The following is a 27,887-nucleotide window of genomic DNA, read 5'->3' as shown; positions in this document are numbered from 1 at the left end:
TTTTCTGCTTAAAGAAACTTTGTTTTATTTTTTAATAAAAAATACAGAAACATTGTTACAAATGAAGAGAACTTCTAGGTCATTCCAAAGATCAATACATTTTCAAACTCAAAAACGCATTTAGGTTTTCATCTACATCAGTTTTACCACTGTGACCCGGTTTCCTCTGCATTTCAGTGATGCAGCCACACATCCATTTTTGAGGTTATCTTTCTAACCTTTGGTTTGAGACAAGGTCTCAGGTAGCCCGGCTAGCTATGTGACTGAGGACGAGTGTGAACTTCTGGTCTTCTCCTCTCCATCTCCCAATTGCTGGGTTGTAGGCATGTCTGGCTCCAAATTCCCATCTGTTACGTTGGGTTTAAGAGCTAAAGTTAAAATGCTCGGGGAAACCCGAGTCCACCTTTGCAGATGGAGTAAGGACTGTTCTTATTGTTAATCTAGCATTCATGGAAACGCAGATGCACAGACCAGTGTCTGTAGTCTGGATCCAAGCAAGCTGCTGTGCAGAATTGAGAGGTGGGCTGCCCCATAGGCTGGGCTGCCCTCACTGGCACAGGCGTGATGAAAGCCTTGTTTTGGAAATGTGGGCTGCTTAAGCTTCTCAGTCTGTCTGTCCTAAGCATACCTTCCTGGGAGCCACAATGCTACAAAAGGGACAGGGACTAAGGATAGTGACATCTAGGTGTTTTGTTTCACCCTCATTATCTTTAGACCATATTTACTTTTAGGGTTAAAACATAACTGGTTAATAGTCAGTATCTGGAAAACATTTTAAAGCTTTTATTGTGAAAAAATATCTGTTGTATGTGGTGGCTCATGCCTACAGTCTCAGCACTCAGGACGCTATCGGGAAGATCCCAAGTTCAAGACCAGCTTGACTACATGGCAAGTTCCAGGCCAGGTTAGCTACAGCAAAACCCTGCCTCAAAAAGGAAAAACAAAACCAAACCAACTAACCAACAAAAACCAACATCGACAACAAAAAAGGAAAATTAAAAGACCTACTTTTCAAGCAATTCGAAATAATTGAGCTGGACAATGGCCTTGGAAAGACTCAGCTAAGACAATAATGTCGAGAAGCAGGGAGGTAGAATATTCTTTGTGGGCTAAAAGGGGAGATCATGAATAACCAGAAATGGCTGGAAGAACTGTACTACTGTTAGGGTGACTCTCATGAAATGTGTTCTAAACCAGTGGTTCTCAGCCTGTGGGTCATGATCCCTTTGCAGGACAGTGTTGAATGACCCTTTAACAGGGGCCACATATCAGATATCCTGCATATCAGATATTTACCTTGCGATTCGTAACAGTAACAAAAGTACAGTTATGAAGTAGAATAATTGTATGATTGGGGTCACCACAACATGAAGAACTGTATTAAAGGGCCACAGCATTGGGAAGGCTGAGAACCGCTGCTCTAAACATTCACTCACATAGCATCTGCACACTTAGCATTTACGTTGCTACTTAGCATTAAATTGCTACAGCTGCTCAATTCCCTTTTTCACTGTTTTTCCTAAAATGGCGCACGCTCACACATTTCACTACCTGCTATTTTATTAGTTCATAGGCCTTTTTGCTTAGAAGAGAAGCTGTGCTTTTTCTACTCCTGCAAACCCTGATCGACATTGTTAACGTAACAAACCTCACTGCATATCTTCTGTGAGTCATTCCTACTGGCTGGCACTCACAATAAGGACTTCTTTTTAAAAGACTTACACAGGATTAACATTTGAGGAGTGTCTGCGAGGGAGCATGTATTTCTGTATTAAATTGCATTTTCTTGGGCTAGCTCAAAATCCACACAGAATACTATTTACACCATTACTAAACCTTCTTACAGGTTCTATGCTATTTGTATTTTAAAACTGTCTTATTGTGAGCATACATAGAATATAGATGCAGTGATTTAAACATATTCACCCACAGCCCCGGGCTTGAGCAAAAGATTTGAGATCTCTCACCAAGAAGACAAAGCCCCTCAGCTACATCTATTACCTTTGCTCCAAGCTGCCCAGAAAATTTTGTCATGTACCTCAGACTCCCCTGGCTGTTAATAATATCCGTATTAATGATAGAGACAGGGACCTGGACTCCAAGAAGGAAGCCAATCTACTAACCCACAGTGTGTTTTAAGGTGACAGCATCTTCCTTTGACGTTGATAGTAAAGAACTGTAAAGATGCTTAGGAACATTCCCTATCTAATATCTTAAGATACTTATAGAAAATATATAGGTTTATTCCTGCTGGGAAAAAATCAGAGAATTAGTAATGACAACATACCCAGCTTTGTTATATGAATCAGAGTATTTGAAATATAACCATGATCAGAGATTATTCAAAAAGCCAAATTAATTCAATACCACAAGCTTTGCTAGATCTTATAAAACATATTTGGGTAAAAATATCCAAATTTGGTTGTTATGTTTTCCATTTTGCTTTGGTCATAAATGGGAGCAGGCTTCTTTTGTGTAGAGCATACTGTATGAACCTCGTAGCTCTGTGGGAGCCACTATGCTACCAGAGACACTGGGAAGGGGGCACATTACCCTCTCTGTTACCGTGACACTCTGGGTGAGGCGTGGCTCAAAGGTGGCAGTGGTGGGCTGCAGGAAGGACCCTGATGCTGAGTGTGCTTCTGTGAGCAAGTAGTCACCAAGCTGTAGAGGGTCAGGGATGGCAATGGCAGGGTGGACAGACCCAGAAGTGAACACAACAGAAGCATCCTGACTGCCAGACAGAGTCTGGTGCCTTTGAGAACCTGACTGAGGGATGTCCAGGCCTCCAGAAAGAGTCTGGTGCCTTTGAGAACCTGACTGAGGGACGTCCTGACCTCCAGACAGAGTCTGGTACCTTTGAGAACTCAGTTGAGGGACATCCTGACCTCCAGACAGAGTCTGGTACCTTTGAGAACTCATCTGAGGGACGTCCTGACCTCCAGACAGAATCTGGTACCTTTGAGAACCCATCTGAGGGAAGTCCTGACCTCCAGACAGAGTCTGGTGTCTTTGGGAACTGGACTGGGGAGCCTCCAGACTGCCAGGCAAAGTTTGGTACCTGGAAGGACCTGCCAGAGGGACTTCTGTAGAGCGAGCACAGATATCTGCCCCAGAACCACTGTCTTTAGGTCCTGGCTTTGCCTGCTTGGCTTCATCATCAATACCAAGACATATATCTCCAAGCTTTTTAAATTTGGGGCCAAGGGAATCCAAGAAGCTGTCATCTAGGTCATCGGCGCAAAAGCTGCAGGAGCTGAGCGCAGGCGAACAGGGGCCAGCATCCTCGCCTTCGTCATCGTATATCAGCAAACAGTCATTCACTTCCTGCTCATCCTCTTCCTCAGCATAGGCGAATGATTTCTAAATAAGGAGAAAGAGGACAAATGGACTTTACAAAGACCATCGGATCCACTCATAAAGCCCAAGGCTGGGGTGTGAACCCCCCACATTAGGTAATCCGCACTAGTGATGACGGTGCTCTTTCATTTCCCCTCTGGATAGCTAAAACGTTTTCTTTTATTTATTTTTATCGTTACTGTGTTTGTAGTTAGTGTTCAATATAATGGGAGTATGGCATGCCATAAACATGTATCCTTGATCTTTGATCCTATTTAGACCCCCTTACTCTTTCTTGCTCTTCCCCCCCTCCTGCTACCCCGTCTCCTTTCCCCATAGTCTCTCCTTGGCTTCCAGGTGCTGTATATGCATATAGAGTCAAATGCAGACTTTCGCTAATGAGAGAAAACACGAGGTGGTTTTCCTTTCCGTTACTGTCCCATGCTCCCCACCTCTCTCCTCTTCTCTTCCCAGAAGTTCCCTCCTGCTTTCATGTTACAGACAAAAATAAACCTACCCACATATTAGAGCCAGCACCGTGCAGGTCTTTCTTTTTTTTTTGTTTGTTTGTTTTTTGAGACAGGGTTTCTCTGTGGCTTTGGAGGCTGTCCTGGAACTCGCTTTGTAGACCAGGATGGCCTCGAACTCACAGAGATCCGCCTGCCTCTGCCTCCCGAGTGCTGGGATTAAAGGCGTGCACCACCAATGCCCGGCTCAGGCAGGTCTTTCTGAGTCTGGCTTCAGGAAATACTCTTTAACATTCTTCTTTGGGGAATTGGCAATATGGCTGATATTCCTTCAAAAAGTCTAGCCTAGGCTTATGTTTCAGTGTTTGATTTTGCCTGGATTTCGGTCTCCATAGCAACTGTATGTGCTACCTGTGGTCCATCACTGGGCTGTTTGATTTTTGTGTTGGGGGAGGGGCAGCTTTCCCAAGGTGCACGGAGACAGTTTTCACCCCCGTGGGGGCTTCGCACTAACATTGTCCTTGTCCACTTGACTTGTGAGTTTGAACCAGTGGCCCTCATTTTGACAGCTACCAAAATTGCCTGATTTATTTTGATAAGAGGAAGCTTTTTTCCCCCTTACATTTAAAAAAGTATGGAAAAATGAATCTCAATACTAACTTACGTAGCCAAGTAACCAGATTTCCTGTGTAAATGAGATAACCAACCTGCCCATTTGCTGCCCAGTTACCTGAGAAAAGTAGGAACCTAGGAAAGTCATGTTCACTGGTGCAACAACATAGTCCTTCAAGGTCCCTCCTGTGGAATGCCTTGTTCTCATCGTTCCTGAATGACCCAAGGAACAGGGCCCAAGCGTCCCCGCAGCTCCTGATCCTGTAGCTGCTCCCAGCTTGGTGGTCATTTCGATTCCTGAAGCTCCTTCCACCACTGTCCCTCCAGTATACGTATTTGTGCAAACTTCTAAAGACACGAGAGAGAGAGAGAGCTCTAATACTTCATGCAGTGACTTTTTAAAAACTCCCATATATGCACATGAGTGTGTACGTATGTGTGCACACGTGTGCGTGTGGAGGTCAGAAGGCACTCTTAGGTGTTGGTCCTCAGGGTACCATCCATCTTTCTTTGAGCCAGGGTCTCTCACTGGCCGGGAACTTGCTGATTCAGGTAGGCTCTCTGGCCAATGAGTCCCAGGGATCTGCCACTCCCTGTCTCCCCAGCATGGGCCAGGATGCCTAGCATTTTCATGAATTCAGGGCCCCACCCTTGAACAGCAAGTGCTTGACTGACTGAGCTCTCTTTTCAGTCCTTCCAGCTCTTTCACCTTTGATGGACAGTTTCTGTGTAAAGCAGCCGCGTGAGGGGAAGTGCAATGGTGTGACTAGGGCGATAACATTCCAGAAGGCTGATGTGAGCAGCGGAGGGGCATGGGCAGGTGGAGAAGCCATGAAGACATGTCAACTAAAGGTGAGCACAGGGGAAGCAGATTGTTGGTGGCTATGGCCAGAAACAAAAAGGTGAAAAGACACAGTAGTCAGTGATCGGCCATGGAAAGCTTCTGAACTCATGTGTTCTCAGGGACAATGGCATTGGGGTCAAGCAGTCATATGATTTCAGCATCGGAAGTGAAAGAAGTCCCTATGAAGTGACTGTGCAAAGTGACAGATGCCATCCAAAGGGGGACTTAAAGGGTTATGGTTGTGTTTCCTATTTCTTTCATGTGATGCTTTCATAGATTATTTACATTCATTTTACTTTTTCTTTGTGTGCATGCATGTGTGTGTGTGTGTGTATGTGTGTGTATGTGTGTGTGTGAATATGAGCACACGTGTATGGATGTCCACAGAAATCGTGGTAACAGGATATCAGATCCCCTGCAACTGGAGTTTACAGGTGTTTATTAACCACCCAGTGTGGACACTGGGAATTGAACCCTAGTCCTTTGGAAGACCAGCCAGTGCTCTAAGCCAGTGAACCAACTCCCCACCTCACTATGAGTTATATTTTACAGACAATTCTGGGTTCAGTTTTTGCTATGTAATCATAATGCGAGAAGCAAGTATTTGAGAAGCTGTTAAAGGCTGTCATGTAACTGGGTATAACTTGTGTAGATACTTGCCAGCTACAGAATGAAGAATAAAATTCCTGTGAGTGCCAGGCCTCATTGCTTGCTAGTTTATAGTGTACTTCTGGTAATGAGACAACATGCTTAAAATTGTCACTAAGTAAATCCGAAGAAATAACAGATCCACTTAAGTGCCAGCTATAGGCTTCATCCAGCTAAGTGCCATGTTGATTGCACAGAACTAGTAACCGAACTCAAACCAGACACAGTTGACGCTGTTACACCAGGAAGAGGGACAGAATACCAGAGGTGTGGCATGCCCAAATATGGTACAGATGCCCACACATGAGACTTGATGGGCAAACATGAACCGACCTGTGCTAGCGACAGTCAGAGCTAGTGGTGGACCCAGCCACTGCTAACATTTTCACTTCCAGTTTGCTAACCCTGGAAAACATTTTCTAATTAAAAGTTATTAATTAGTGTTGGAAAGATGGCCCAGATGCTTAGCATTCACGAAGCCGCGAGTTCAAATCTCAGTACAAATAAGTAAACAGACAAATTTGATGTCTACTCACCAGAGCTTTCCATGAAACCCGCTCCATTGGCTGTGACAGGAGGCACACAAATGTTTGTGATTTCCTACAAATTACAGGATTAAATTATACACATTTCAGTACGATATAGGTGGAGTGTGGCCCCTCGTAAGTGGTAACATCACAATACTTCTAGGTGTATCCCCTTTTAGGACGCAGCTCCTGTAAAGTTGGAGTCCTAAAAGTTCCCCTCCACGACAGTCTCAACTCTCCACTTAGGGTCAAGATGTCTCTTGACATCCCTCGGTTTCCCTTTCCTACTCCATTATAAACCCTTTCCCAGTACATGACTGCAGTAACTGTTTTACAAACCGGATTCTCACCTTGTCTTCAGGCTGGGCTCCTTCGATTCCCCACTGATGGATTGTTCCCTCTGAGCCATCAGGCACCGGGATAAAGCCACCTGTCGCGGCTCCTCCTCCAATGGGGCCTGCCCCACAGTCACAGGTCAGCAGCAGAAGAGGGGCCACTGGGCAGGAACAAGGAAACAGAGAATGCTTGAATCCATTGGAAACTGTTTGACATGGCAATTGTTGAAAGTGTTACAAAGGCAATACAGTGGTTCAACCATTAAAGGAATGTATTTAACGAAAGCAAAATAAGAATACAATTTATTGAGTTAAATGCAGCAATTTACCAGTGATCATGAGCTGAAGGAGGCCAGGCCATTTCTTGGAGGGTTTGTTCAGTTTCTCAATCCCTTTCCATAAAGCATATTATTATTGTTGTTGTTGTTGTTACTGTTTACTGTATTTTTTGTACATGTTTACTGTCTCTGTTGTGTTCGGTAAATGCACACAAAACTGTTATGCCTCCATAGCCAAGATTTTAGGTGATTTTGATAATAGTTCAGAGTTTTGTCTTTAGTAAAGGGCAGTTGACCAGCAAAGTGCAGCAGCAACTAAAGATGGTTTGATCGACGACTTTCAGTGGAGTGCAGTGTGTGTGTGTGTGTGTGTGTGTGTGTGTGTGTGTGTGTGTGTGTGTGTGTATTGGAATTGGAACCCAGGTTCTGGTAGATCCCGTGCTCTTAAATCTCAGAGTCATTTCCCTAGCCCCTAACACTGCACTTTTAATTGTGAACTGAGAGTCCTTAGCTTGGAGGATCTTCCAACCATTATGTCATTCTTTCTGCTAATGGTCATTTAAAAATACTTATTTCATGTGTTTGAGTGTTTTTCCTGCATCTTTGTCTGTGTACAATGTGCCTGCCTGGTGCATGCAGAGGCTGGAAGAAGATGCCAGATTCCCTAGAACTGGAGTCAGCGGTTGTTGGCTGTCATGTGGGTGCTACAATCCAAATCCAAGAGCAGCCAGAGCTCTTAGCTGTTAAGCCATCTCTCATTGTACTCTGATGCCAATGCCACATATTTATCTCTGCACTGTCAAGGTCACATGGGCCCTAATGCTTGAACTGTCCCCTTAGCAGTAGCTCCCTGAAGGGTTAGGGGACAGGTCTCTGAATCGGACTTCTAGGATTTGGATTTTGGATGCACCACTTTTCAGCTCTGTGACCCTGACTACATCGTATAATCTTTCTAAGTCATCCATTTGAAGGGGAAATAAGTGGTACCTTCATCATGGTTGTCTGAGAGAGGGAAAAGACAGTAATGGATGTTATGAAGACATGCTAGTGTTACTAGAATGAATTACATAATTATGCAAATTAGGTCAAGTTTTAAAACAGATGGGATGTAACTCATACAATATATTGAGTCTTAATACAATGCTTAAATAAATTGTATTTATTATTAAATATTTAATTTTTAATTCTGTGTGTGTGTGTGTGTATGTGAGTGCACATGTCTCTGAAGGCAAGAAGAGGGCACTGGATCCCCTGGTGCTGGAGTTATAGGGAGCTGTGAGCCACTCACAGTATGTGTTGGGAACTGAACTCAGCTCTTCTGTAAGAGCTATGTGCTCATGGCCACTGAACCATCTCTCTGGCCCACAAATCATATTTCTAAAGACAGTTGAGGTAGAATATACATGTACACCATGAAAATTTGTTTTACCATTAATATTTTATGATTCAGTTATAAACTAAGGAATTATTGTGAATTTATTAAAGATCTCTTGTTTACCCAACTCCTTTCAAACTTCCTTTAAGTAGAGGACTCTTATATCAGAGCATCATTTGATTAATGAGATTTTGATTAAAATGAAAATTTCCAGAAACCTATCTATTGAATAAGCTAACATGCACAGTTAGTAAAAGACAGGACAGGCATGCAATTTCCTTAAATGTCTTCACTATTATTTGTGAACATTAAAAAGCTTTTTAAAGATTTATTTTTTTTAGGTGTGAGTGTGTTCCACATGAGGTCTGGGAGCTATGGGTGGTCGTGAACCATTATGTGGGTGGAATCGAACCCAGGTCCTCTGCAAGTCCTTCTAACTACTGAGCCATCTCTGCATCCCAGGTGTGAGTATTTTAAAGGGATGCACGTGAGGGGTATGCTCTGTATTGAAGACTGGCTGGATTAAACAATGAATTTCAGCAGTCAAGTTCTGTTAATGTGCATCCCAGATGACCTCTCTAAAGAATTTTAGTCATGAGACTAGTATGTGGATCTGAGATGTGTATGTACATCTTAGAAAGTCCATGCTTATGAATAAAGTCATGATTTTGACTGAGCACATATTGACTGAGTATCTTTATAATCCTTTCATCTGCTCTTGTCTTCCATCCCCCATGTGGCCAGAATATGATTATGAATACACAGCTGTACGAGTATGCTTATGGAGGCCAGGGGAAACTTCGAATATCAATCTTTGGGCATCTTTAATGACCTAAGCAGGCTAGGCTAGTAGTCCAGTGAGCTCTAGGCATCAGTGTGCCTCTTCCTCCCAACTTACTGTGGCTGGGATTGAACCCACATCCTCATGCTTGTCAGACAAACACTATATTGCCTGAGCCATTTCCCCAGCTCTGTTATTTTGAAACGATTGCATATATGATTTGCTTTGCTGTATTTAAGTTGTTGCTAAGTGATTAGAGAATGGCACTTCTCACATTGCACAAATGAGCACATTGGCTTTTGTAAATGATGTCACTGCCATGGACTCTGGAGGGCAGATTGGCTTACTCACACAGCAACATCAGGAGTCCTAGCAGGATCAATCCAATGGCGGCAGGCCCCAGCCTCCAGGATGACTCCCTGTATATCATAGGTCCTCTGCTGGGGAAAGGGGCTCTGCACATGCTCCGGTCATCGCACTGACACACTGTCAGGGTCAGGATCTCTGGTGTGTCACACTGCCTGCCCTCATTGTCCTTCACGATGACTGGGACACTGTATACTCCTGGAGACATCTGCTGCTGGGCTCGCAGAAGTGCTGAGGTAGCTACAAAAACAAACAAAAAACAAACACACAAATGTGCAAATCCACAGTGAGAATAGGCTTCATTTGCTCTTCAAACTTCTTGCTTGTCATCATGGTGCTAGAATTGTCTTGGAATTATGATGTTCTCTCTACTCACCATTCATCATTCCGATGTTCCACACGACAGGCAGTTTCAGAGGCTGCTCCTCCAGTGACATGGTGTAGGGACCAGTGTATCCACCCCTCTCCAGGGTTCTCACCGAGACAACCACAGATGGTGAGGAACTACAGATCTCTTCCTTCTCGAGGGCAACTGATGGACAGTTTTCACTAAAACTGGGCACTTCGACAAATACTGTGCCTGTGGACGTCTTTTTAGTGTTTTCTGTAAGAATTTAAAGGAATGCAGAGAGTAAAGTTGTACAAAAAACGACCTTCCACACCCCATCCCTTTCTTTCTCCTCCCTCTCTCTTGTTCTTGCTTTCTCTGAGTCCCTCCCCTGCCCTTCCTCCTTCCCGCTCCTCGCCACTCCCCTTTTCTATCTTTTAATTTCATCTTTCCTTTCTTTTAATGTTTCTCCCTCCCTCACACTCTCTTTCACTGTCTTTTCTCTTCCCCTCCTTTCTTTCCCTCCCTGTCCATCCCCCTTCCTTCCTTCCTTCTCCCCTCCCTCCCTCCCTCCCTCCCTCCCTCCCTCCCTCCCTCCCTCCCTCCCTCCCTCCCTTCATTCCTTTCTGGGAGTCTACCCCTTCATTCCTTTCTGGGAGTCTAGGTGGTCAGGCTGGCTGGGAACTCCTGTCTCAGCCTCCTGGGACTATAGACACGCCCCTGCACCCAATTTACAAAAGTAACTTTTTATATTTCTTTCTTGCTGCCAAGTTAGGATAACTTCTTGTAAAAAGGTGTATTTGTTATTATCAGGAGTAAGAAGACATCATCCTATCTCTGCAATTTATAAAACCAATTTAAACTTGCCAAGTTGCCTGTGTCTCTGGGAAGCAGCATTAGCATCAGTCAGATATTCTTGAAATCAAAGTAATTAATTCATTAATTACAAATGAAATCAATACAAAAATAGCTTTAAAGCTGTGGTAACATTTGTAACCAGGAGACAAAAGATTCTTGCTCCTGCAATTTGAACCTTAGTATTTGGAATAAATAATTATATTTATTACATAAGACTTAAGAGTTTATTGAAGCCACAGGGTGGTGGCATGTGGCTTTTTAATGCCAGCACTTAGGAGCAGAGACTTGTGGATCTCTTTGAGTTTGAGTTTGAGAGCAGGCGCTCTACATAATCAGCCACTGGGCTAGTTCCTTATAGTCAGACCCCATTTCAGAAAACAAACAATGTTGACAACCAAACAACACAATAAAACTCTTCAGTGATGAGATGTCATATTTAGTGTTAGGGGTGGTTTTTCCAAATGTTATTATTTTTGGTGTTCATTTTTTGGTGTTTATTACATTGAGCCTAAATTAGCTTTATAGACTGGTAAACTCATACAGTCTATGAATATTATTTTAAAACACCTCAGGAGAGGAAATTTTATTATTTAATGATGAAAGCTTACAGGGTTTCTGTAGAGAACTCGAGTGAGTTGGTGCTTGGAGTGGATTTGTTGATTGATTGTCTATAGGCATTTTAACTGGTCTTCGAAAATTAGTTATTTTTGTAAGTCAAAAATTTTCTCCTGAGGTTAGGAAGGTGGCTCAGTGGGTGAGAACACTTGATGTCCAGGTGTGAGGAACCAAGTTTGGGCCCTTAGTGCTGTGTAAAAGTGGGGGCTGCTGTGTGTGCATCCACAACTCTGTCTTGTGGGCCTCTGACTGCCAGCATTGTTCCAGGTTAACTAAGATTCCCTGTCTCAGGTGACTAAGGCATACAGCAATGAAACAGGACACTAAGTGTCTTCCTCTGGCCTCCACAAATGCATGGGTACATGCACCTGCACTCACATATGGACAAATGTATATCACACACACATGCACTCACACACACATATGCATGAACACACACACATGTGCACACACATGCACATTTACACACATACTTTCTACCTCACCATTAGTAAACCAAAGGGACTAGAGTTATAGGTGGGAGTGGAAATTTCTTAGTTTCTTTTAGGTTAAGATGTGATGTCTCAGGCTCAAGGCCAAAACCTAAGATAATGATCTTTAGTGATAAAGGAAATATATAAATCAGTCATGACCATCTATCTACACTGAAGAGAATGCTAATTTAAACTTCATTCAAAACCATGAAAATAACATTCTTACCATCTATGGCCAGAACTTCAGCTGAGATTGTCTTGTTAACTATGAAAGTAGAGTCTCGGTTGATGTTTTTGACAAATTTGATCTGAGCAGTTTTTGAATCAATAACAAGCAAACCTCCATCATTTCGGCCCAGTACATATCTGTTTTATAATAGAAAAATATAAAAGGTTGTTTATTTAATATATATTATTCAGTATACAGCCAACATAGTTATACATGACCTAAAATGTTGTGTGTGTACTTATAAACAGTATCAGGGTGCTGGACACTTGCTGATCTCATATGGGACCTCGGTTTGTTCCCAGTATCCACATGGTGGCTCACAACCACTTATAACTCCAGGTTCAGGGGATCTGATCACCTCTTCTGACTCCTTGAGGAACTACACACACACAAAGTACCCAGACACTCATGCCGGTAAAACACCCACATGCAAAATAAACATAAATAAATCTTATAAAGGAGTAAAAACACGGAAAATTGACATGATATAGTTGCTTAACACTTCATAATCTTTATGTATGCATTAGTCTGGTACCCAGTTTTCAGCTGTTTCTCTGTATGGCGCTTTATGCTTCAGCCATTACCGACTTTGCCTTGGATTGAGCCATAGTGTCTTATCTTACTGGAACTCACTCCTTTGATGAACTTCTAACCTTTTGCAAGACTCAGCTGTGGAGCTCTGTGCTGGTTTCCATCCCGGCTAAGACATCTCTCTTTTAGCTCCTACTAGTTTGCAGGCAGGCATACTCTTTTTGATCACACCACAATATATTCTAGTGATTTCTCTGTGTATCTCTCCTTGAGTTATCTAGTTCCTTGGCTTCACCCCTTCTGTAGATCTGTTTCTGGTTACTAGTTGATGGAGCACTGTGTTGTTGTCACATACAATGAAAGCCACACTAAGGACTCATAGGATATAAAGCCTGTCTTACCTGACAGATGAGGCAGCTTTGCCAGTGTCCTCATCGGTAGCTTGATATGTTCCCAGGATATAGCCAGCCAGTTTGTTAGTGCTTACATCCCTTGGCACGGTAAATGTCTTGGAAGGAGGACGGAATGAAATTCCTTCTTGGACGTTGGTGACTTGAATTATGACAGGAGTTGACTGCACTCGGTACTGTGAGATCACAGACTGGTGGAATTCAGCTTTGTTTCTGACAGCAATGCTAAATTGCAAGCTTTGCATTTGCTCATAATCCAGAGCCTAGAGTGAAAACCAAAGGAGACAGAAGGAAGTCTCACAAAAGACAAAGCAGAGCAAACACAGTCCGGAAGAGCATGAGGTGGACCAGACCTGCTGTTTCTGTAGAGCAAATATGGTTTCAGAAGCCATCGTAAGGGCAAATAGAAAATGCCTTAGGATTCTTAACTCATGAGACCTTGTTTTGGTAACCTGTTTATAAAACACATTGTCTCCCTTATAGATTACCAAAACATCATTAACTCCTTTTGGGCTATAAGGTAGAACTGAGAGTCCCTAATTTGTGGAGGTAGCATAGCTCAAGTCTGGATTCTGTTAGGACTGAGCAGTGTGTTGTGAAGGGGGCGCTTGATTCCTCTGATCCTCACTTTTCATTTCTAGATGCTATGTACATTTTATTAATTTGTTTAAAAAACCAGTACTGGAAACATCATCCAGGATGTTATATATGGTAGGCAAGTGTTCTACCATGATGTCACCTTTTCCACCAGGTTGTTGTGAGACTATAACAAATTAAGTCCTCTGATACATTCTTTTCTGTTTGTTTTTGAGATGGTTTTCCCTTTGTAGCTATTGTTATCATTGTATAAACCATGCTGGCTTTGATCTCAGAGGTCCTCCTCATTCTGCTTCCTGAGTGCTGGGACGAATGGCATGCACCACCACTGCCTGGAGACACATTTTTATAAACAGAAACTTGGTTATTAATAAAATATTCACTGGATTCATGCATATTCTTCTCTGTCATAAATAACATTTGAAGCTCGAAAGGCCAACTATCACATCTTGGTTGACAAGAAGACCAGCCAAGTCTTTTTTATAGCAGTGCGCAACTGACCCAACTCTTCATAGTGACAGTTTCCAGTGGTTTTCCTTATATCTGCATGATTATCTAATTAAGCTGGCTTAAATCAAGGCCCAAGGAATCTGAGGCTAGCATTTTTCATTCATTAGTCTTTTTTTTTTTCAGGACAATAAATTAGGAAGCACTAATTGTTTTATCTATTTACTGGTAGAATATTTTTTAAGGGAAGACGTCTGGATTTGAGTGTAATGCCTGCTTCTAAGGGCTCAGAGTTTCCCAGTGGAAGGGAGAGTGAAGGCAGAGACGAAGAGGTTACAGAGCTGGTGAAAGCAGGGAATTGCTTCTATCTGAGAGGTTTGGATCTGGGCTGAACACCGAAGGGTTCTGTGAAGGTACTCAGGGAAAGCTGGAGGCACTTTCAAATCGCCCGTGTTGCAGAAGGTGATCGGAGCTGGCTGGTAGCACCTTGGGTACTGTAGTAGGAAGGTCTGCTACTTCATTTTGATGTAGGTGGTTATCCATTTGGGTGGTGTGTTAGAATCACGCTGGTTAATGTAAGCCTCTAGAGAAGGAGAATTCCCCCATAGAACCTCATGCAAACCCTTTCTGTATTCCATCTAGAAAAAGTTGCAGGTGATTTAAAAGTGCCGTTGGCATTGGCGGCCACCACTCAGCCAATGAGAGCCTGGGAGGAGTAAGTCATCTAATTTGTTTCTTTAAAAACATGCGGTAGCAGACTGGAGGCAGTGAGAGCTAGAAGTGGGGAGAGACAGGTGGGGCGCCTGCTAGACAGTATTGCAATCTTGTAAGAGGGAGGGAGCAAGACGAGGCAGGGGATAGGGGGTAGAAGGCAGAGGGAGGCCATCCTTTAACAGTAGCTCCGCAGAACTTGACGGCTGCTCGGATGCTGTAGGAAATGCTAAGGTTCAAGGATAACAGCCAGGTGTCGAGTTTGGGGAAACTGAATGACCCCTGTCCATTAAATAGGGAGTCAAGATGATGTTAGGACTTATAACAAAGTCATTGCAGGTTCAGAAGCTGTAACACTCTCTGTGAAGTGTGGATTAATAAGGGGTGTTTACAGAAGTCTCTTTGTTAAGGAAATACTATCACTCCATCGTTATATCAGACCTAGGTGCTAAAGAAGCTCCAGAATGTTCCAAAACCTGATGCCAAACAATATCAGCAGAGTGGCTATCTGTTTGGGTCTGTCTAATTCCAGACACAGCTGTCCTGATGTAATTCCCGATGGGGAGTCTGCCATGCTGAACCTGAGCCTTCCTCGGTGATTTGCTTTTTACCTAGCAGAATTTGTTAACAGCTCCCACTTTCTGGAGAAATTATGATTTCTTTTTGTGAGGACATTAGCTAATACATTTAAAACATGTTGTCAAATTCCTGCACTACATCAATCCCATGCATTCTCACCTCTTGTGAACTATAATCCTTTGCAGAGATTGAATTTGATTAATATATGAAATGTCTTTACTTTCCTGTCCCGAGAGCATGCAAACCTCCCCCTGCCTCTTGTGTGTGTGTGTGTGTGTGTGTGTGTGTGTGTGTGCACGTGCGCGCAAAATGAAGTATGGTAGCTTGAAAGGAAAAAAATAGTATATCAAGAGAAGCTGTGTTTAGACAATAGAGCTATTATGATAGTAAAATAAATGCTACCTACTTTGTTATGTCTTCCTTACCTTAACCACCTTCAGGATGCCTTCATTGGTTCTGGGATCTGTTTCAATTTCAAACCAATTGCCCTCATTGCCAGAGGTGAAGAAGTAGACAGCCCACCAGTTGTCTGTGAATTCTTCATCCCAGTCTGTCACTTGAAATCGGAGTAACTCAGAATTTAAAGTATTTTCCTCGATACGTGCGGAATACTGAAATGGAGAAACACAGGATTTTAGTCAGTGCTAGGAGCTGCGAGGATGACCTGGCTGCACATTGTTGTCACTCTGTCCATTGCCAAGGTGGTTTGGCTGACCTGGCTGGCTAGGCGAGTGTACCCTTCCTCATTGTGTCAACCTTCCTCCAACTGAAGAGGGTGGCCTTCAGTTCCCCTGCTAGAACCCCAGACAAGTGCTCAAGATTCAGCACTAGGGTTTACCTAAGAGAATCATATTTATTTTAAATAGCATTCATCTTTATTTCTCAAATTATGTGTTATTTCCCATCAGTTCCTTAATTACCATATTTAAGGCTTTTTTTTTTTTTTGATACAGGTTTCTCTGTGTACTCTGTGTAGCCCGGGCTGTACTGGAGCTCACTCCATAGCCAGGCTGGCCTCAAACTCACAGAGATTCACCTGCCACTGCCTCCCAAGTGCCCGAGCTAAGATCTTTTTTAAAATAGAAAAGCATAGAAAATTAAAAACCCGACAAACAGGTAATTCGTGAACTGGGATGCTGAACTATCAAGAGTATATTAAAATGGTTCTTCGAGGCCCAGTGGATGTACCTGAGAGTCTCTAAGCACTGGGAAGTTGTCGTTGACATCTTTCACTTTAATACTACATTCACACTGAGTCGACAGGCCTGCGCCATCATTGTCTGTGCCACTCACAACCAGACGGTAGCTACCGATGCTCTGAATTGGGAGAAAAAGAGAACAGAGATCAATTGTTAAAGATCAGGGGCACTTTCTATGAGATAAGACAGTGATGAAAATATTTAAGATCATGACTCATGGCCTATTAATCCCAGTGTCGTCTCTGCTTCTGCACACCGGTGTCTTCCTTAGCTCTCCCATTTGAGGGGTTGTGCGAAAGGTTGTTGTTTACAGCAGAACCAAATGGAGGAAGATTCCTCTAGACTGTATCAGGCAAAGGCTAGTAGCTTCCCCCCTTCTTTTTGTGTCCTCAAACAAAACGGAGGCACCATGCTTAGGTTTAAACCATCAAATCTCTTATGATTTTTTTTTTGATGCTTCCAAGTAACTTGTTTTACCTCTCGATCAAGAGAACTGGTCAAAGTTCGGACTTCTCCAGTGTTTCTGCTGATGAGGAACATGGGCATGCCAGCAGGCTCTTGGGAGACGAGTTTGAAGGCAATTTTAGAGTTCAAATGGTTTGGCTCATCTGCATCCGTGGCATTTAGGATCATTACCAGTGAATCTAAGAATATAGGAAAATTGTCAAAGATTACATAAAATCCAACATTACATTCACATTAAGACTCAAAATAGTTTAGCATTGATTCCCACTATTTTTCCAAACTACCTGTTTGCTAAAACAAAACAAAACAAACAAAAAAACAAAACCCATATGTGTCACTGTTGCTGTCTCTTTCTAGAATTTGTTGGCTTTCAGAAAAATCTTCTAGTGCTCTCTCAGTCTTGGCTTTTTTAAGGTTGGGGCTTCTGTCTGGAGTTCTTCCCCAGATAGATGTACCTGCGTGTTTCCTTTTAAATATGATCCAAATAATGGGACTATGTCTCTGTCCATTATAATCTAAAAACATCAAGCTTGTGAATCCAGGTTGCTCAAGAGGCATCTTCATGTTTGGGACTCACACAGAAGGTGTGTGCCTAGACACTAACTTCGTAATGGGACTATAATCTACAGGTATAATTCTGATGGGTAATTGCTAAGAGTTAGTACAAAATTTGGAAAGGAAATCTCAGAATATCATAATGAATTTTTGGTTGTCAAACTACTGAGCAAACTAACAGAATAGTTTGTAAAAATGGTATAATGGTATATGTAATTGAAAGATGTGAATTGGAGGCAATTGACCTTGTAAGACTTACTTGAAGCGCTATTTTCTTCAATTTCACCCTGGAATATGGTTTGTGAAAATATCGGAGCATTGTCGTTGACATCTAAAATTTTCACTGTTAGTATGAGCGGTTTCTCTACATCTTGTCCCAAGACATTTAGAGCTCGGCATGTGATCTAGAAACACAGGGAGACTATCCATTATTACTGTATGGAGTTAGTCTGATTATTACAAAACCTCACAGATATTAGACCAGTGTTGGCATTTACAGAACTCAATGAACAAAGAAGAAAAGCATCTCCCCCAAGTGTGGGCAAAGGAGAGGGTCCCCACTCTTGCCATTGGTCCAGTTTCCCTTCCTTCAAGCTATTGCATTTTGACAGGATGATGTTCTGGGAAGCCCCTCCCCCCACTTCTGGTGTATTTTGCCATGGGCATGTACCACAGCGGGGAAGTTTTTGGTAGAGGGATTAACTTTATTCCTTGATAAACTAACCCATGTAATAATTCCTTCTCTTGCAAACCCACCTGGAGAAGAGCTACCTTCTAACTTTGAAAAGTACTTGGAGGATAGCTTAATGAGGACTCACCAGAAAGCTTGGGGTTTCTTCACGATCAACTATGGCTGTTATGTTAATATCACCATTGTTTGGGTCAACAACAAAGATTCCAAAAGGGGGCTGATCAATTCCCACCCCAGAAATTCGGTATGTAATTTTCTGGGTTGCTTGGAAATCTGAAGTGATCTGTAAGAAAAAAAAATAGCTTCAGTGTCGAGCTGGCCAGGGATGAGCCTTCTCCAGGCTCCTCCACGGTGTAAAGTCATCCATTCACTTGGCCCACCCTTTCCATTACTATGTGATTTATCCTGCTCTACTTATTTATTGGTGAGGATGAATAAGAAATCAAGTACAATTGTTCTGCTCATCAGCATGGACCAAGAATGAGCTATTTTGAGTGCTTGTTTGGGTTGTGGCACCATGGTGGGAAAGTTAAAATGTTGTAAGAAAACAGAGGGGGATTAGCTGTGGAAAAGCTTCCTCTGGATGCCCAATTCTTTTTTACCATTTAAAAGAGGATGCTTCCCTAAGTTGGAAGAAGAGACAACGAAATGGGGAAGGGAGAGAATAAGGTAACAGGTGTTCAGAGTACATGTGAACTCACAATTGGTTTTGATTTTTGTAATTTTAATGCCGTTTAACAGAGACAATAGTACAGTGTTCATGAGACAGCTCATTGTCCAGCTTCAATAGTTGCCCACTCACGGCCAAGCCAATGTTTACCCCCAGTCATCTGGTTGCCATCTCTCTCTATTTTTATTTTTGTTTAATAAAATCTGGATATACGCAGGCTTATACATGAAAATGAGCCAATATATTTCTTAATCCCATTTTATAACTCTACAGGCTGTCATTCCTATATCTTTTTTTATATTACTGTTATTATATTTTTGGTTGCACACAACAAACAGGTCGTTGTTCTGTGGACTTCCCAGGCTACATATTAGCAAGTGGAATTGCTATATTGTCTTTAATTTGTATGCAATACATGTATTCCAAGCTTCACACTGCTTCTGTCAGTATGACTTACCTTGGCAATTGGGTTTCTTTTGGAGTTGTCTTCTCTTTCTCTGCAGGGCTTAGCAAATTTTACCCATTCACGTTTGTACCTCCTTCTGACCTGCTGCACCGCTGTCCCATCTTCTCTGTGCTGTCCTCCCGGCTGTGTTGAAAGAGACCTCACTTTACCACATCTATGGCTGGTGGTCTTTGCTTTGAATACCCGCCATAGATAGGTACCTACGCCGAGAAACTTTGTCTTTCTACTTTGGTGACCATCCTTTGTAATGCTATATAAATCTGCTTCCTGACAATTATCAGGTGAACAGATGGTCACCTGATAATTGTCAGGAAGCAGATTTATATAGCATTACAAAGCTATGCGATCTTTAATATTACTATTTAATCATATTTGATTTCCCCTCATTTATTCCACAATAGGATTTGACTTGTTTATTTAAGGTAAGAAGGAAGGAACCAGACATAGTAGTATAGGCCTACAATCAAGCACTAGTGAAGCTAAGGCAGGAAGATTGCCAGGAGTTCAAAGCTACCCTGATCTACATAGTGAGTACCAGAGTAGGCAGGACTATCCAGAAGACCAGTTCTCAAAAGATCAGGGTCAACTAACCAACCAGCCAACCAACTAACCAGTTAATCAACCAACTAGTCAGACAGTCAACCAACCAACCAACCAACCAACAAGACCACATGAGATAATAATCATAATATTTATAGATAACCTTAAAATATTTTGGGTTATTTGCTAGAATTTTAGTTGTATGTATTTTCCCAGTTGAATTATGAAATAATGAGGTTAAGTACTTTTCTCACTATAACTTTCAGTTTTAACAGTGAACTGATTGAATGACACACACTGCATACTTTACCTCTATTCGTAACTCCCCGTGCACCAGCAGCACCACCTGTAGACATCAGACAGAAACAAACGTCTTGTGAGTTCGGCAAGCAGGTGACTGTCAAAAGCTAATAATCCTCATCATTGCACTCTGTTCTTAAGATTATAGCTCATTTCTAGTTTTAGAAAAGTTGGTTTGCAGAAGCATCCTAAAGCATAAAATCCTACCATGAAAAGGCACATTCTCCATATAAACAAGTTCCTCTAGTTTTTCAATTTGACTTCAGATTTTTAGAGATTTATCTGTTTTACTTTATGTCTGTGCATATTTTGCCTGCATGCATGTATGTGCACCACCTGTTGGAACCCCCACAGCTGGGGCTAAGGATGGCTGTGAGCTGCCGTGTTGGTGCTGGGAATTGCACATGGGTCCTCTGCTAAAGCACCCAGCGCTATTAACTCCTAAGATTTATCTCCAGTACCATGGCATCAGATTTTTATGGACAAAAAGAGAGGAATCTACCAGTGGTTAGAGGCTAAGGCTGGAGGAACGTAGTTTGAGACAAACCTGGGCTAACTAGTGAATGAAGATCAACTTGGACTCCAGAGTTAAGCACTGTCTCAAAACAAAGTGAAAACAAGGAAGGAGATTAATAGCTCCCACTCCAACCATCATCGTTACTCTCACTGCCACCATCACCATTTCCTTGATTGTAAAATTATGCTTTCAGACAGTATCAGTCACTAGATGTTTCTTACTTGGTTACCATATAAAAAGCTCCCAGAAGTCATTGTTTTAGGAATTGTTGTGGTAAACAGCTGAAAGTGGCCACAGAATTATTGAGAACTGCTATGTTGGGCATGGTGGCACATGCCTACAATCCCAGCATGTGGGAAGGTAAGGCAGGAGGGTTATGAAGAATTGGAGGACAGCCAGGGTGACATAGTAAGACTTTCTTTCAAAACACTAGGAAAAAAAAGCAACACCAAAATCACAATCCCAAGACCCAGTTATCTGTCCTGTGTGCTCATACAAAAGCAACCCGGATTAACTCCTTTTAAAGACAGGTTCTTTTGTTCCCCACTTTCCTCACTCCACACCACCTCCTCCTTTTAAAGTTGTTCTAGAGTGAGAAGAATATAACACAACTACTGTGGTTTATGAAAATGGAACTTTTTTCCTAAAAGCAGGGTCTGTCCTGTGCCGGTCTTAGGTGCTGCTTCCTGTGGGGCATGCATCTGCTCTTCTCCGTCCCACTGTAAATTAAACATGACACTTCATCCCAGATGGGTTTGTCTTCAGTCCCAGCACGCAGGAGACAGCGGCAGGTAGATCTCCGTGAGTCTGAGACTGCTCTGGTTTACATAGTGAGTTCTAGGCTAGGTGGAACTACATCGTGAGACCATATCTCAAACAAACAAGCAAACAAACAAGAGTTTCGCTGTATGCTATTGAATACTACTGGTATGAAAAGTTAAGTGAGGGTAAAGGAAGCTGGGCTGCCTAGGGCCTTTGCTTTCTCAGGATCTCACAGGCCTGGCATCTGTCTGTGTTGCTTCCAGCTGGAATGCAGTCCTCGCTCCTCACTGCCCACCTGCATGTGATTCACCCAGTCAAGCATCAACGTGCTGCACGAAGCAGTCTCAACCAACGCCTCCCTCTCTGCGTTTGTACAGCTCACATTCTCTTTAATGCCATGCGGCTCACAAATGCTCCCTGTATCATGAGTGCTAAAGAATTTCTTCATGAGCTTTCCAAATCCTGGGTCTTGCTTCTGCTACCATTCCTCCCCATCCAAGAGTTTAGCAACTATTTGCTGGTTCACTGAGGGTGGGATCTGAAGAAAAGAGGTCATGGAAAACAAATTATGGGATAAAATGCAAAGAGTAACAGTGGCAGGTGACTTGCCTGGCTTTTATTCACAGAACATTATACTCAATATTACTATTATTTTTGCAACCACCTAAAGAAGATTCTTTTATAGAACCCCTGTTTTATGGCTATATCGAGGAAAGAACATGAATATTTACTTTCTCCCTGCTTAACAACCCTTGATGAGCTAGGGTTTGAAACATAGCCATATTATCTTCAGGGTGTGTACATTGCCATGACACTAGATTCTAACCCCAAGCTAACACAGATACACCGAAGAAAGTTATATGACAGTAACTTAGATTTTTATCAGGGCCAAAGGCTGTGGTTGATCCTGAAACAATGTAGATTTATTACATCATTTATTTGTAAAGATTATAATGAACAGGCAGGTCCAAGTCTGAACCAAAGGAGCAATTACACTAGATACGGGATGATCAGCCCCTCCATTGTAAACACTTCACCTGAAACTGATTTTAAATAGCGGCTCAAGATAATTCCCCAGTATCATGCCGTCTTTTAGGAAAGAAGGGCCCAATGTGGTGTGGCCACTGATCATTCTTGTCTGATTGTGAGGGGAAGGAAGGGCTGGGCATGTTCCTCTTTACGGGAAAAATGGAGTCATCCAGAAAACATGAGTCATGTCAGTACTAGCTCCATGGGGAATGAGTCTTCCAGCAGGCGTTAGAGCCCTGGTCCTACGTAGCTTCCCAGGAAGGCAAAGCCGAGTCTACAGAGAAGTCACAGAGCAGAGCAAGGCTGAGGTATTTCCAGTGTTCTCACAGAGCCGGAGCCCTCGGATGACTTATTCTTTCTCAATATTCATTCTCTTCTTTTAAGACTGATCTCAAGGAGTGTCCCTTCATTTACTAGGTGCTTGTAGCAGCTGTGAGAAAAGCAGCTTACACAGCCACACTGCCCATTTCCGCAGCTGTGAGAAAAGCAGCTTAAAGACGTCAAAGTCCACCATACTCCCCACTGGGAAGTTCAGAGACTAACTTAGGTAACTAAAAGGAGTCATTACGTATTTCAAGTGTGATTTTTCTATTTATACCTTTTGGGCGAGAAATGTCATGAGATGCCCCTAGGTTGGTGTTTCACTGCTATAATTGATCAACTCGTCAGACACAGTGACTGAAAACATGTCAGACCATAGCAGTGCTTTAAGACACATTTGATAAATGAGTCACACAACCACAGTTCAGAAGAATGAGTGACTTATTCTTCTGGTTTCTGTGTGAAAGCTCCTTCACTTATGGTGTGCAGTGTCCTAATAACGCCACTGTAAGCTGGAAATACTAAGCTGCGCATGCGCCTAACACCTGTAATCCTCCAAACATCATCACTTAGCCTGCACGGTCAGAACACTTGCTTCAGTCCATGCTTGGGGCATCACCCAACACAAAGGCTGTTCTACAATGAAGCACTCAGCACTTGGTGTAATTTATTGGATTTCACACTGAAAACTGAAATGGGTTGTAGAAATATAGAGCAAAAAAAAAGTGTGAGTCAGGACTGTACAGATTTTTGAATTTTAAAGTCATCCTAATAATCTTTGTATTCATCAAGGCAAGTTCTCCAGCTGAATAATACAGATTAAACTATTTAGAAATTAGTATTTAATTGCAGACAATTCGATTTTTAAGAACTGATGTGTAAACTCAATTAATTTAGAAAACTGATTTTTTTAAAGCTAGGATGTGCTTTTTTGTTGTTGTGAGGATTGAACAATGAGCAGCTGTAAAGCATGTGGGTAGCCCAAGAGCACAGTAGGTGCTCAGTAAATGCTAGTGATTTCCGTTAGAGTAACAAGAAAAGGAAAGGGGTATCTCGAGCCTTTGATAGTATGCAGGGACTCCTTAAAGCAGTGCTCCATTGTTGCCCTGCCGGTGGGGACTGCTCCTGGCCAGCGTCATGGGTGCTGCTCACAGTACAATTCCCGTGAATGCACAACTCAAGTTGCACAATGCACATCCTGGGCAACTGTGCTGCTTTAAGAAAAAGTGTGTATTAAGCAGATTCAATTATCCGTCATGTAATTATGGACAACCCATCATCTATGTAATTTCCTCATGAGGCATTTCCCCAGCAAGCCCTCACCTTAGGCTACAGATTGGCTTTTTACTGGAAAGGGAGCACCAAGGGCTAAGAGGTTTACGAGAAACCTCTGGGACACAGAGTGTTCTAGTTAGGGCTGAGAACTGGTTTCTGGTATTAAGTAAGGGGGATGGCTAATTGGTAGGAATAATTGGGTCTCTACCAACTGCTGCCAAAGCCAGGCAGTGTTAGGCAGGGCTCCTGGCAAGGCTCCTCTGCCCTTGGAGTCTTGAATTTCAGAGAGGTTCAGTGGGGCTCATCATCAACAGTGGAAACAGCCATTTCATTGATCAAGAATGGAAAGTTCCCTTCTCACTGTGGTCAATTTAGAAAGGTAGGGGGCAGGGCGAAGGTGATTCTCTCTATATTATTATTTTTTGTTGCTTTTTTTGGAAACAGGGTCTCTCTACAGAGCCCTGGCTTTCTTGGAGCCTACTATACAGACCAGACTGGCCTTGAACTCACAGATCATCTGCCTCTGCCTCTTGAGTGATGATGGGGTTAAAGGTATGTGCTGCCATGCCCATCCTCAGTTGATTCTTGTTTGACAATAGAGAACCGAGGACCTGGAGTGAGTCAGTGGAACGGCTGCACACTCAAGCCTAGCTCTTGCTGTTACATATCACATTACGATGCTGTCATATGGTGTGTGTGTGAGATGGGAAAGGTACAGAAACCTCCAGACGTGTCTTTCAACTTTCAGACACCACCCTTCAACAACAAATGATGCTTTTTCCCCGTAACCACATTATGTCAAAACTCTGGGTGGCTCCCCTTTCTGAAAGGATTCCACTTGCCTTCACAGAACGAACCTTTCAATGTCACACTCATCAACCCTTTTAAATCGCACCCCTAGTCTCCAACACACACTTTCAGTCCAGTCAAACCAGTAGCTCCACAGCCCTCGGCAAAGGCCACAACTGCCTGCCTTTGCTGGTCTTGGTCTGACAATGGAACAGTTCGGTCTGTCTCCACGTAGGGAGTCTCAACTCCCACTCAATCCTCGGAGTCTCATCTGCCTAGCACCGCCCTCTGCAAGTGGAATTAGGATGCAGCTTTGCTTACTGCGAAGCACAATTGCCACTCACTTTAAATGGTTTTAAAGTTTCTCATACTTGCATCAAAAGGCTTGTTAAAAAGTTAAAGTTATTAGTGGTATATTCAGTTTAATCTACTGAAACTACTGTAATTTCAATATGCAATCAATTAAAAAAACTAACAATATCTCTTACACTCTTGTTATGTTGTGTGTTTCATATTTAACAGCATATCTCTTTTCAGAACAATTATATTCTAAGTGATAAGTAGCCATGGATTAAGGGCAGTGGCTACAATATTGTTCAGCTCACATCTAGACCCTTCATTTTTATTTCTCTCTGTCTCCCTCCCTCCCTCCCTCCCTCCCTCCCTCCCTCCCTCCCTCCCTCCCTCCTTCCATTCCCTCTCTTCTTCTCCCCCTACATGGGCAAAGCTTTACTGTATGTTGGCAAATGTCTTACGAATCCTAGCTTCCCATCACCAGCATCATAGCAGAACTGAAGGTCGAGTCACAGTAAAAGGAGGCCTTGTTCAATCATTGGTTCAGTTTTTGAAAAGCAGTGTGATGCCTGTTTTCTACTTGAGCACTGTCATATGAGGGAGAGTTGAGGCACTCTCCCACACAAAGGCATCTGTTTCGATGGCAAACAACTTTAATTTTCAGGCAGTTCTTGAGATCTAGCCCCTGTGACTTTGAGAGATCCCTATTCTATGTGGTTCGAAATGAGGCAGTGGCATGAATGGATACTGAGGCCAACTTTATCATCTACAATGAGGCAATTGACTTTGGCCATTTTTCCTATATTTTTTTTATATTCAAGCTTTTGGTGATCTTCATTTTTGAGATGAGTGATGACATGTTTTTGCCTCACTAATCCAATGATTAAGGCATAAGATAGCTTATAGTATCTGAGCTAATGTTTTCATGCTTGATTCTTCTTGTCATTTAGAAGACAACACATAGCATTTCCCCAGCCAACAGGAGAGTTACCCTCCTGAGCACCGTTCCCCGGTTAAGTTCACGTCGCCCCTCCCCAGAGGCCTGATACGGTTTGCACGTAGTGGCTAAATGTAGAACCGGTTTTCTTAATAATCCTCCTAACTTGTCTAGAGTCATATTTGCTTTGATTTTCGTTCAGCGGTTGGTGACTATTCTACAAACATGTCAGGTGTCAAGATCAGGCATGCAGAGCTCTTAGCCATTTGCTTAACAAGAGGTGTGCAATCCCAGAGAACAGAAGTGGCTGTGTTGTGCATGTTTCATTTGTGTGTTAGAAAAATGCACTGCCTTGAAGAAAATGAAGGTTGTGGAAAATAAAACCTAGGGTTGAGGTGAATTAATCTGATCACTGACGAAATATAAAATAACTGCTTTAAACAAACATCTTCCTGCTTTATACTTCTTTTCAAAATTAAACATTAAGAAAAACAAAAAAGGAAGGAATGTAAAAGCTTCACAGTTTTAGGGTTTACTTCTGCTGCATCCTTTTTAGAATGTACATCAGGGACTCAGCGAACAAATCCAGTTTTCTGGAGTAAGCAATGAAGTAGAGAAAGTTTACTAGTTTTAGAAAAAGATGGGACTTACCATCAGGAGGGCCAGAGGTCCCAGGACTCTGGGGAATGGGCAGGTCATTGTGGCTGGTGTCCCTGGTGAACAAATCCAAGCCTCTTGCTGCAGCTGCTCACCCGAGCGTCTGTAACCAATGTCTGGAGCACCCTTCTAGCAGTGGTGACTCTGTTGTCTGCCCTAGGACTCTCCTGGTGGCCTGCTAGTCTGTTCCTCCCCACCCCAAGCCAAGGATTGGTCTCAGCAGAAACGCTTGCATCACTGCCTCCCAGGTAAAAGCAGAGACACACCTCAGTTCCTAAAGCAATGAAATCCTTTGTTGGAAGCTACATGAGAAGTTCACGGGCTAAAGACAAGAGCTGAATAGGAAGGTACCAGATGAGTAACACACTAATCATGGCATGAAAGTACAAGAGCCAGCCCTGGCTACACTCAAAAATAATCTTGTTGGCTGCTTACGGTCACAGCTGAGAACTAGAAAGTAGAAGAGGAAACAGAAAATTCCCCAGATCTACTTGCAGAACAGCACTTGTTTCAAGACTGTGTATGGGGAAGGGGTGCATCTGGAAGGTCTATAAACAGCAAAGAAAGGAGAGCACCACAGCTAGCCACCACGAATGCAGAGTTTGAATGAAATCAATTAGAAATAAATATGCGTGGGTTGGGGTTTGAGGGGTATGATGAATGCATTGCAGAATCGGATTGCATTAACACTGAGGTGACATCCTATTGTGCCTTTGTTCACTTATAACTTAGGGAAAGCAGATTGACTGTCAGATAGGTTATCACAGTGCTCTCATAATTACTCTGTTGGTTTCCCGAGGCAGTCAGCCTGAACACTTCTGCAAGATCAGAAGTACTGCACCACCTGGACTGTACCCAGGTTAGGAGAGGAGCTAGCATGGTCCTCGTTGGTTTCACAATATCCAAAGAGGGATTTGAGGAAGAGTAGTTTTGAGTTTGAGAGTATCTATACATCATTTTAGGAAAGCATTTGTGTTCTACAGAGTTCATTTAATCCTAGAGCATTTAACAGAAAAGATCATGTAGGCCAGGAGTTTAAAAAATATATATATAGTAGGAAACATTTTGTC

General features: G+C 42.6%; 1 protein-coding gene and 1 long non-coding RNA gene across 2 annotated transcripts in view; one reads left to right on the top strand and one right to left on the bottom strand.

The window, feature by feature from the left end:
- Nucleotides 1–26,955, bottom strand: Dsg3 (desmoglein 3). The gene is made up of 16 exons (XM_040757873.1): nucleotides 26,812–26,955; nucleotides 20,247–20,282; nucleotides 19,388–19,519; nucleotides 18,388–18,543; nucleotides 17,829–17,973; nucleotides 17,027–17,193; nucleotides 16,539–16,667; nucleotides 15,776–15,961; nucleotides 13,008–13,279; nucleotides 12,073–12,212; nucleotides 9,949–10,176; nucleotides 9,558–9,812; nucleotides 6,788–6,933; nucleotides 6,447–6,510; nucleotides 4,537–4,766; nucleotides 1–3,363 (listed from the first exon to the last, which is right to left on the bottom strand). The coding sequence occupies exons 1-16, from the start codon at nucleotides 26,857–26,859 to the stop codon at nucleotides 2,449–2,451; spliced, it is 3,249 nt and encodes a 1,082-aa protein (XP_040613807.1). The 5' UTR covers nucleotides 26,860–26,955; the 3' UTR covers nucleotides 1–2,448.
- Nucleotides 1–27,887, top strand: part of LOC121144347 — a 40,767-nt gene that overhangs the window by 3,989 nt on the left and 8,891 nt on the right. The gene's annotated exons all lie outside the window — the stretch shown is intronic.

This window comes from Mesocricetus auratus, unplaced genomic scaffold, assembly GCF_017639785.1.
Source record: "Mesocricetus auratus isolate SY011 unplaced genomic scaffold, BCM_Maur_2.0 Super-Scaffold_100015, whole genome shotgun sequence".
Lineage (NCBI taxonomy): Eukaryota > Metazoa > Chordata > Mammalia > Rodentia > Cricetidae > Mesocricetus > Mesocricetus auratus.
Note: the sequence above shows the minus strand (reverse complement) of the source record. Positions and strands in the feature narration are given on the sequence as shown.